This window comes from Gorilla gorilla, chromosome 7, assembly GCF_029281585.2.
Source record: "Gorilla gorilla gorilla isolate KB3781 chromosome 7, NHGRI_mGorGor1-v2.1_pri, whole genome shotgun sequence".
NCBI classification, from domain to species: domain Eukaryota; kingdom Metazoa; phylum Chordata; class Mammalia; order Primates; family Hominidae; genus Gorilla; species Gorilla gorilla.
Genome location: NC_073231.2, coordinates 61,825,597 through 61,837,090, shown reverse-complemented (window position 1 = coordinate 61,837,090; position 11,494 = coordinate 61,825,597). Strand labels below are relative to the sequence as shown.

The following is an 11,494-nucleotide window of genomic DNA, read 5'->3' as shown; positions in this document are numbered from 1 at the left end:
GATGTGAAGACCAAATAAGACTATACATTAAGTTCGTAGAGCTATGGCTGGCACAAAATCAGCCCTCAAGAAATGATCGTTATGTTTTTGTACTGGGAAGCAATTACTTTTGCGCAGCACCACACCTAACTCTCAATAGCGAAGGAATATTAGCTTAGGCGGACAGAGTAATACGCCCCCCACCCCCAACATCCAAATTTCCAACAGAAAAATAAAGCAGGAGTTGAGAAGGGGTCGTGAGAGGAACGTTTCTGAGCCTATAGTGGAGAGGTACAGCAAGCGGAGAGTGAGACTAGGGCAGCAAGTGGTGGAAGTCGAAGGCATCCCAAGAGGGAACAAGGGCTCCCGAGACGTCTTTGAATTGGAGGCGACGAGAACCAAGCGACCGTTAGCTGCGATGCACACAGTAGTGAGTGGGTGGCACGGGGCCCGCGGGCACGAACAGCCGAAGAGCGGAGAAGACTGGGAGCATAACCGCTGGGCAGCGGGCAGCGGACAGCAGGCGGCATGAACCGCCCCACTTTGCCGGATACCTGGAGCTGCAGGAACGACCCACGCCCAGGCCTCTTTACCCCTACCGCCCCGTTACCTTGGGGACGGGATCACCCGACCCGGCGCCGTGCGCCTGCGCGGGCTGAAGGCGGGGGCGGTGCCATGGCGCGCCTCGGGGGCGGTCCTCGGGCGCGCGCCGCTCTCTTACACTCGGGCCTCAGAAGTCCGTGCCAGTGACCGGAGGCGGCGGCGGCGAGCGGTTCCTTGTGGGCTAGGTGAGAGGCCAAGGGGGCAAGGAGGGACGCCGGTGCCAGGTCCCGGGCGCGGGGACTTGGGGCAGAGGTGTGACGGTCCCTGGGCCACTTCACAGACTGCATCCTGGTCGCAGCCGTTTTCGCGAGGCAGCGGCGACGCCCTCTCCTCAGGGGGTTCCGCGCCCCTCCCTGCGCCCTGCTGGCTGGGGGGGCAAGTTTGCGGGAGCAGCGCGCTCTTCCTGCCGCGACCCCGCGCGTTTCGGGCTCCTGCCCGGGCTGGGGCTGGGGCTGGGGCTGGGGCTGGGGCTGGGGCTGGGGCTGGGGCTGGCAGAACCCGGAGGCCCGGCTGGGTGAACGCCGTCAGCCCCCGCCCCAGCTCTGGGGTTCTTCCTGGGACCGTCTCTGGATCCTTGTTTTCTCCTCGATAAGATCTCGAGATAAGAAACAGCCTCTGGCCACGGTTCCTCCCAGTGCTCGTCGTTTCTAGGGCTGTACTTAATCGCCCTTCTTTTGGGTTATTCGGAAAGTCCTGGATTTGAAAGGAGGAAGGAAGTGTTTGTTTATTAGGCGAAGCCTTGACTTTTTTTTGGAAGGGGGTGGGGAGAGGTTGTTCGCTTTGAGCTTTTTCCTGGAGAAGTTGGACCTGAGGGAGAAACGTTTCCAGTAGGGTGTGTTTAGAAGGAGATACCCCTGAGATCTGACCCCTGAGATATGATGACTCAGAGCCTTCCTTTCAGGATTTCCTTGTAATAGTGGGAAAGGGAAGGCATATGGATGTGGAAAGTTTTCACTTTTACCAAGTGGTGATTATCGAGTCATGGAGTCTTCTAATGTGTCCATTTTTGAAAGGAGTTTGTAGATTATCTAGTCTGTATAACCACATACACATTTACTGTTATCTTTACCATTACGTACATTGCTTAGAAAGTACGCTCGGCTTACCAAACTCTTAACATCCGCTTGTTTCAAAAAGAAATCGTTGATTAAAGCAGGAAATTTACCTTGAAAAACAACTGCGGGCCTTTTAAATTAAATTGATTTCTAAATGTGTATGTGGTTAGTTAAAACTCAAATTTGTTCAGTCTTTTTATTTTCCTGTTTAAGATTGAGGGATAACGGTAGAAAATACGTCCTTTTGTCTTCTGTGTTACCAACTTAATTCTATAAAATTTGTGCCTTAAATGGTACATAAATATTATAAATCAAGTGGTTTGTGGCACAGAATAAAAAGAAGTAGAATGACTTTAAAATGGTCAGTAAATAGTCACTCCATTATAAACTAAATTTAACTTTGGAGACATTAACTTTTAGTTTTGGGCATTATAGGAAAAGATGTAAAAAGGGGAAAAAGATGAACAAAAGGGGAAGAATTTGCTAATTGTTGCCGGTTAAATGTACTGTTTAATTAAAGAGTTTCTTAAAATGAGCGTGACAACTATTTTCCCTGTTTTTGCCAGATTTGGGAACTTTTTATAGGTATTAAATGCCAAGAGATTCTAAAAAAGAAAAGCGCCCCCAAATAACTTTGAAATACTTTCTACTTTTAGCAATAGTTACGTTAGCATTTATTAATTTCTTTTCAAGTGCTGCCAACATCTTTTGTAAATGTATTGTTTTTGAGTAGGTAAACAGTCACTTGTCTCAAAATTTAAGCAGCATAAAAAGGTATATAGTAACAAGTCTTCTGGCAGGCAGGCAACTTTTTTACATTTCTTAGGTATTCTAGGCAAATTTTATATCTACACAGGCAAACATAAGCTGTATTTGCCTCCTTGCTTTTAACACAAACGTTAACATTTTATATACTGCTTCACATTTTGCTCTTATTTTTCCAGTTAGTGATAATATTTTGGAGCTTTTCTAATGTCAGCATATATAGCTTTCAAGTCTTTTGCTGTTACACTCAGTGCTGCGGTGAATCAACTTTTACATATGTTGCTTCCTTTGTGCACATATATTTTTACACTTCAGGTTTTGAGACCTGAAGTGGTACTGCAGAGTTGGAGGGTATCTGAATTTAGAATTTCGGTAAGATAACTGCAAACTCACTCTCTATGGTAATTGTACTAGTTTACGCTCCCATTAGTAGTATGTGAGTGTTTCTCAAAGGCTTGCTGTCAGAGAATGTCAAACTCTGGATTTTTGCTAGGTGAGAAATGGAATCCTATGGGTAAGGATTAATTATTCTATTACAGTGGACTTCATATGGACATACTTCTTAATGGCTGATCATCAGAAACCCCCAGGATACTTATTAAAAAGAAGAGTTCCTAAGTCCTTCGGTGAAATCTGTGTCTGCCCAGGAAGCTGTTTTTATAATAACTAGAGCCTCGGGTAATTTGGCTCTGATGATTAGCCAGATTGAGAAACATTGCTCTGGAAGACTGCTTAGGATATATCAAATTGTGTTTCTAGACCTCATGTATGAGCCATCTGGAATGCTTACTATCTGGGTCCAATGGACACTTTATTTTTTCATTTTTTAGTTTTTTTTTTTTTTAGAGATGGAATCTTGCTCAGGCTGGTCTTGAACTCCTGGGCTGAAGCAGTCCTCCTGTCTCAGCCTCTGAAAGTGCTAGGATTACAGGCATGAGCCATACGGTTCCTGGCCCGATAATTTTATTTTTTACATTTTTCAGTCATTTTATGAATAGTTTGCAGAAGTGAAATTAAAGACATAATGAAACACAACTTTACTAGAAATTTTAATAACTGCTTCAAGAAATTATCACTCCAAATTTTCCTGGTTTTGAAGATATCAGTAGTTGAAATAGGCAACATCTTCGAATTCAACTAATTGCTTATCAACTGTCATATAATTTTTAAAAAAAATCAATGATTCTGCCGTCCTAAATTTTTATTATCCCAAGATGTTTTTAATACAGCGGTTCCCGACATTTTTGGCACCAGGGACTGGTTTCATGGAAGACAGTTTTTCCACGGACGGGATAGGTGGATGGCTTCAGGATGAAACTATTTCATGAGGAGCGTTTAACCTAGATCCCTTGCATGCACATTTCACAATAGGGTTCCTGCTCCTATGAGAATCTAATGCTGCCACTGATCTGACAGGAGCTAGAGCTCAGGTGGTAATGCTGGCTCACCTGCCACTCACCTGCTGTGGGTGGCCTGGTTCCCAATGGGCCACCGACTGGTACTGGTCCATGGCCCGGGGGTTGGGAACTCCTGTTTTAATAGCTTAGATTAAAAGAAGCAAATAAACATTATTTCACCTTAAACAGTCACATGTCATTTTTAAGGGAGGCCAGTTGTAGTTGGTGGTTTGAGAAGGGGTGAGGTTAATAACTCAGAAAATGATGAGTATTGCCATTCTAGGTGATATTATTTGGAAAACTTTGCCAGTGTTTCCTACTTCATTAATCAGAATATTGTGTCCAGAGAGCGAATAAACTAGAATTCCAAAATATCACATAAGTATTTAAGTTGAGGGCCTTCGTTCTGTACACATATTTAAAGACTTCAAGGAGGTTACTCTGATATTGCCCTGAGGGGGTTGAGGGACAAATGGGAAACTTGGTACTGAGGCAGACAATATATAAATACATATGTATATAATGTATGTATTATATATAACATATATAATACATATTATATATTATATATAACATATAATGCATATTATATATTATATATAACATATATAATGCATATTATATATTATAATACGTATAATACATATTATAATATATATTCTAATTATATATAATATATATTATTTATAAATAATATATATTATATATAATATATAATGATTTATATATTATATATAACATACTATTATATATTGTATACAGTGTATAATATATAATACAATATTATATATTGTATATCATACTATTATACTATATATTATATAGTATATACTATATTATACAATATAGTATATAATATATGTATAATACTATTATATATATAATGTATATTATATATTATATAGTGTATATATAGTATATATAGTATATAGTATATATAGTATATAGTATAATATAGTATATAATATATAGTATAATACTATTATACTATATATTATATATTATACTATTATATACAATATAGTATATATTATATACAATGTTATATATTATATAATTATAATGTATAATATAATAATATAGTATTAATATATATTAATATTATATTATTAATATATATTAATTCCAGGAAAATGATATTAATTTTAATCAATATTTATATTTAAATATTTATATTTAGATATTTATACTTAATTATATATAAATATAAAATATATAAATATATAAAAATATATAGATATATAAAAATATATAAATATAAAATATATAAATATAAATATATTTATATTTAAAATATATTAATATAATAATGTAATATATATATTATATGTAATACGTATAATACATATTATACGTATTATATATGTTATATATAATACATACACACACACACACACACACACACAGACAGACATATATATAATATATATATAGCCTTTTGGTGTTCTGAAAAAGTCCGAAACTATCCCACCCACTGAAAGATCTCTTAATAGAAACTATTTGTGAGTTACTTCTGAGGCCTGAGATACATTGGGTGTAGGGGCCTTTCATAAGGCTTGAAGTGAGTCACAGAGATTGCAAATAATGTAGTGTGGGCCAAACCTGGTCAAAGGGTATGTGGGCAGTACCATTTCTTTCCAAGGAATTAGGCCAGTGGAAAAAAGCTGTAGTGGTCAGGAAGGTTTGATCAAACCCTTAAAGAGTAGTGGGAGTTTTATCTTCTTAGTGATTACTCAGCTCGAAGGAAAGCCTAGAAACAAAATTCTTTAGTTTAGTTCGTACAATAATAATGTTTGATAAGAGTTGCAAGTGAGGTAAAATGAGATTCTTCCACTGATGTAATAGTTACTTTCAGAATCCTCTTAAACCTCATTATTGGTCATTATAAAATTCCAGCCACAATTAGAAGGATTTCCCAGAGTTAGCTTTGTGGTTCTTGAAAAAGGGCTGTGTTTCTAACAGTTCCCATTAGGTCAAAGATTTAAATATAATGTACAAGTGACTTAATGGAGCCCTTCAGAAAAATAAAGCATTTATCATTTTCCTGGAAGGCTTTTTACACTGTTAGGTTCAAAAGTACGGACTTGCCCTAAGAATATTTTGATCTTTTCAATAAGTGTTTAAAGATATCTTATTTACTGTTGTTTTGATGACATTTGTCAAAATACTAACATTTGGTATCTTCTTTTTAAAAAGTTTTTTTTATTGGTGAGACAGGGTCTCAGTCTGTCCACTCAGGTTAGAATGTGGTGGTGTGACCACAGCTCACTGCAGCCTCAACCTCCTTTGCTCAAGTGGTCCTCCTACCTCAGCCTCCCAAGTAGCTAGGACTACAGGCATGTGCCACTGTCCCTGGCTAGTTTTTTATATTTTTTGTAGAGATGGGGTTTCTCCATGTTGCCCAAGCTGATCGCAAACTCCTGGGCTCAAGTGATCCACCTACCTTTTTCTCCCAAACTGTTGGGATTACAGGCACTGCGCCCAGCTACATTTGATATCTTTGAGGATGAGGAAAAAGTGTTTATGCTGTGTAAATAAATTAAATTGAGTCCTGCCTTCAAGTAGTGGAGATAAACATGTACTAGCTATAATCTAAGGCAGAGTTGAGAGGAGTTGGGAGGAGCAAATAATATCCAACTGAAGCCTTCAAAGTCACCCTCTTTTAAGAAGTGACACTTGACCTACGCCTCAAGGCTAACTAGGATTTTGATCTGTGGAGAAGTCCTGGAAGGACATTCCTGGAAGAGAATGCACCTTTTACAAAAATATGCAGGCATGGAAGCATGTGACCTGGGTGGCAAATAGTCAGTGGTTTGCAGCTACAACATTTTAATACGTGGAAAGAAATTTAATGAAATGGGTCAAGAAAGTAAAATTGAGGAATGCTTTGTGATTTAAAAAATAGTGAGAGTTAATTAAGATCAATACACTTAAAGCAAACCTGAAACTTACTTTTTCAGAAGTGTAAATTACGGTAATATTTGTTATTTTAAAAAAATTTTGAAAGTCCATTTTTCTTCTAGGCTTGAGTTGCTGGTGTGTGAATTAACTCAAGAGTTGTTCAGACAACTTCAGTTAATATTTATTTGAAGAGAAACTTATATGGAGAGAAAAGTTAGGAAACCACTTCATTTTTCATGAGAACAGTGGGATTTTGAAGTTAGCCAGTGACAGAATCAAAAAAAGAAATCAAAAATAGAAATAATATTAGATGGCCAGGTAACATTCTTTTCAGTGCATTTTGGTTGTTGATATTGCAACTTGCTTTGCATTTTGTATATTATATATCATATGCATTTTGTTTATATTGATAGAATGGCTGAAAGTTTAAATAAGGCAAAAAATTGTGTTTAGGGAAAGGCTGCTAGGAAATTGATCCTTTGAACCCAAAGAAGATAATTCACTTTGTTCTCCTGGATTAATACAATTAAATCATATTTGATAGTGCTCTCTCAAGAATGTGAATTTTTTTTTTTTTTTTCTCACAAACCCAGATTCTGTTTTTCCCTTAAGGACTGTACCAGGCCACTACTATTCACCATTGTACTGGAGATTATAGCCAGAGAAATTAGAAAAGAAACAAAAGATGTGTAATAGCAGCAAGAAGGTGCAATAGAAAGCTCATATGCTTCTTCTCCCCACAGAAATACTGATTCAATAACAATACACACACCAGACCTCTTTGTGAGAAATCCGGAAACTAGTTAAGAGGCTCCTGCATTCTAGGTGAGCAATAAACCAGCTGCAGTGAAGATGGTAGGAAAATTCATCCTACTTGCTCACCATAGTTCATTCCCCTGGCTCAGCATGGCATGAGCAAGAGGAAACTCCAGGCTCCTGGTTTTTCCCTGGGCGGGGAAAGAGAAGACTGAAACATCTGTGTGACATTCAGATTTTTCAGAGGTCTGCCCAAGGGTCTGGTTTTTATTTTGCTTGAATATAAGTTCTGACAGGAAAGGGCACCAGGTTGCGGGGTCATTGAAAACAAAGTTGACAGTTTAGATTAGCAGGCACTCACCATGGTCCCTCCCCCCCTCAGCATGAAACCAGCAGGAGAAAATCCTCAACTCTTGGCTTCTCCTTGGGGAGACAAAAGAGTTGGAATGTGTGTCCAGTGTTTCACCTTTTCAGTGGGCTGAGGGACTGGCTTCTGTCTTGCTTGTCTTGGAAAGCTGACAGGGGCTGGTGTATTCCAGGTGCCCAGGAGCCACTGAGAACAACAGAAGACTTGTTGCTGCTCTAGAGGACCTGTGGTAGGGCAGACAGAGGATGATACAGCTCAGCAGCTTGTCCCTACGTGTGTCATGAAAGGTGTTGGGGAGAGAATAGTGGAGTATCTGTCCAACATTCCAGCACTTCAGAGAGCTACCCCCAAGGGACTGGCTTCTGTTTCACCTGACTTGGAGCACAGGCAGGAGTGGACATACTCTAAAAGCCCACTGATGGGAAAGGGCACCAGGTTGGAGGCCTCTGAAAACAAGAGAGCTGGGTGGCTTGCAGCAGCTCCAGAGAACCGAAGTACCACAGACAGATAGCACAGGGAGCAAAAGATTATGAGATCCTGAAAAAGGAAACCAACAAGTTCATCTTGAGAATTTATACACACTGGTCGAGAAGAAGCATCCGATTCAGGAAAGGTTCAAAAGGCATGCAGAATCTCTAGTCAGGCCGATCAGTGAGGATCTTTCTCTGTACAGAGCCAGACCACAAAGACTGGGAGGGGTGATATTTTTTCAAATGCTTGGATCCCAACATGATGTTAAAAGACACACAAAGAAATAGGGAAACATGGCACAATCAAAGAGTCAAAATATCCAGGAACCTACTTTAAGGAAACACAGATATCTTCATTATCTCAGAAGGAATTCAGACCAACCACCATAAACATGTTCAGTGACCCAAGGAAAATGCTGCATGAACAAAATGGTATCAACATAGAGATTGAAAACGTAAAAAGGAACCAAACAAACATTGTAACAGATGCAATATGCTTCTTTGACCAAATTGAAAGATTTACTAGAGGAGTTTAGCAGCAGTGTTTTTCAAGGAGAAGAATTAGTGAACTTGAAGCCAGGTCATTTGAAATTATCCAGTCAGAGAAGCAAAAAGAAAAAAAAACAAAAAAAGAATGAAGACAGCCTAGAGTACTAATGGGACAGCATCAATTTTATCAATGTAGATTGTATGGAAGTTCCATATGTTGGAAAGAGAAAGGAGCAAAAAGCTTATTTGAAGAAATAAAGGCCAAAACTTCCCAAATTGAAGGAAGGCAGTGGACATCCAGATTCAAGAAGCCAAATGGACTCCAGAGTAGAACAATCCGAAGACATCTACATGGAAACACACTGTAATCAAATTGTCAAAGAATTTTGAAAGCAGCAGGATAAGAACAACTTGTCATATACAAAGGAGATTCTGTGGGACTCTAAGTGGATTTCTTAGCAGAAACCTTGCAGGTCAGAAAGAAGTGGGATGATATAGTCAAACTGCTGGAAGAAAAACTGCCAGCAAAGTACTGTATGTGGCAAAACTTTTCTTTAAAAGTAAAAGAGAAATAAGATTCTCAAAATCTGAGAGAGTTCATCACCACTGTATCTGACTTAAACGCTAATGGGAGTCTGTTAAATGGAAACAAAAGCATGTTCAACATGAAAGTATAAAATTAAATGATAAAGCTATGGACAAATAGAGACCTGCATATTATTGTAATGGTGGTGAGTAAATCACTTATTTCTGATATATAAGTCTGAGACAAAAGTTTAAGTGCCTGTAACTATAAAAATATTCATAGATGCACAACATAAAAGATGAAATTTGTAGCATCAGTAATGCAGTATGGGGATGGATGAGAAGAAGCAGTATTGTATGCAGTTGAAGTTATCAGCTTAAAATAGGTTTATTAGAAGATGTTTTATGTAAACTCCATGGAAACCACAAAGAAAATACCTATAGAAAATACACACACAAATAAGGAATCAAAGCATATCTATTAAAAAAAAAACAGTGAAACAAAAAGCATGATGGCAAGAGAGGAAAGGAAGGACAAAAAAGTTTCAAGATAGAAAATCATTAACAAAATGTCATTGTAAGTCCTTCCCTATCAGTAATAACTTTAAATGTACTAAACTCTCCAGTCAAAAGACATAGAGGGGATGAATGGATTAAAAAAATAAAACCAAGAGCCAGCTATACCCAGTTTATAAGAGACTCACTTCAGATTTAAGGATACTTTTTATTTTTTTACAGAAATGGATATACTGATTCTAAAACTGATACTGAATTGATAGGGATTTAGAATAGCCAAAACAATTTCGAAAAAGAACAAAGTGGGAGGATTCACATTAACTGATTTTAGAACTTAATACAAATGTACAGTACTCAAGAATGTGTGGTACTGGTAGAAGGATAGACATATAGATCAGTGAAATAGAATTGAGATTGCAGAAATAAGTGCATACAGTTATGATCACTTGATTTTCAATAACGATGCGAAGACAATTCAAAAATGTTATTTTCAAAAAGTGGTGCTGAAATAACTGGGTTTCCACATGGATAATAATGAATATGGATCTATATCACACACCATGTACAAAATTAACATAAAATAGATCAAAGATATAAATGCAGGAATTAAAGATATAACATTTTTAGAAGAAAACATAAGGGTAAGTCTTCATAACCTTGAGTTGGGCAATAGTTTCTTAGATGTTATATCTAAAGCATAAGCAACCAAGAAGAAATATAGATTCAAATTTGTCAGAATTAAAAACCTCATATTGCAAAATGCACTGTGAGAAAAAATGAAAGGACAATCTACAGAATAAGAAAGTATTTGTAAATCATATATGATAGTGGTCTATGATATGGTCTGAATGTTTGTGACTGTGTCCCTCCATTCATATGTTGAATCCTGTAATCATCAAGGGGATGGTATTAGAGTTACCATATGACCCAGCAGTTGCATGCTTAGCTATATTCCAAGAGAATTAAAGATGCATTTATTTAAAAAGTATATAAACTTACATATTATTTGCTAACAATGCAAATGCTCATTGGCATTTTTAACAGCATTATTTATAATAGCCAAAAGTGCAAATAACCCAAATGTCATCAGCTGATGACAGCATAAATATAATGTGGTATACATACAATGTAATATTATTCTGCTATGAAAATGAATGAAATACTGATACATGCTCCAACACAGATGAACCTTGAACATATGCTGTGTGAAAGAAGCCAGATGCAGAAGGCCACATATTCTAAGATTCTAGATTAAGTATCCAGAGCAGGTAAAAACAGAGGCGGGAAAGTGTATGTTGCCTGGAGCTGGAAGGAGGGTAGAATGGGGAGGCATGAGTTTTCTTTTGGGGAGGATGGAAATATTCGAAGATAGGTAGTGGAGATGATTGTAGAAGTCTGTGAATATACTAAAAACCATTGCATTGTATACTTTGAAAGGCTGAATTTTAGAGTGTGTGAATTAAATTTAAAAAAAAAAAACTCTCTCATACTGTCCAACTAGGAGACAGAGACCATATAGTGATTTTAACAGTGGAGGTTTAATACACAGAATTATTAGTTATAACATGATTGAAGAAATAGAAATTGACTTGTAAGAAGTAAAGACAACTTTGAAGAATACTGTAAGAGCAGACTTAATAAGTAGCCACTAACTCTAGGGCTGTTCCCATA

The 11,494-nt window shown here is 37.6% G+C and overlaps 1 protein-coding gene across 5 annotated transcripts in view; it reads left to right on the top strand.

Moving 5' to 3' along the window:
- Nucleotides 1-626: 626 nt before the first annotated feature.
- Nucleotides 627-11,494, top strand: part of SDCBP (syndecan binding protein) — a 29,962-nt gene continuing 19,094 nt past the window's right edge. For 3 of the 5 annotated variants that reach the window (XM_055349150.2, XM_004047063.5, XM_055349149.2), the window contains exon 1: nucleotides 5,269-9,513. In XM_055349150.2, coding sequence (XP_055205125.1) covers nucleotides 9,466-9,513 — 48 coding nt within the window. In that variant the 5' untranslated portion in view covers nucleotides 5,269-9,465. Of the gene's footprint in view, nucleotides 768-5,268; nucleotides 9,514-11,494 lie in introns of those variants that run through there. The other 2 variants (XM_004047062.4, XM_019032229.4) reach the window with 2 other exon arrangements.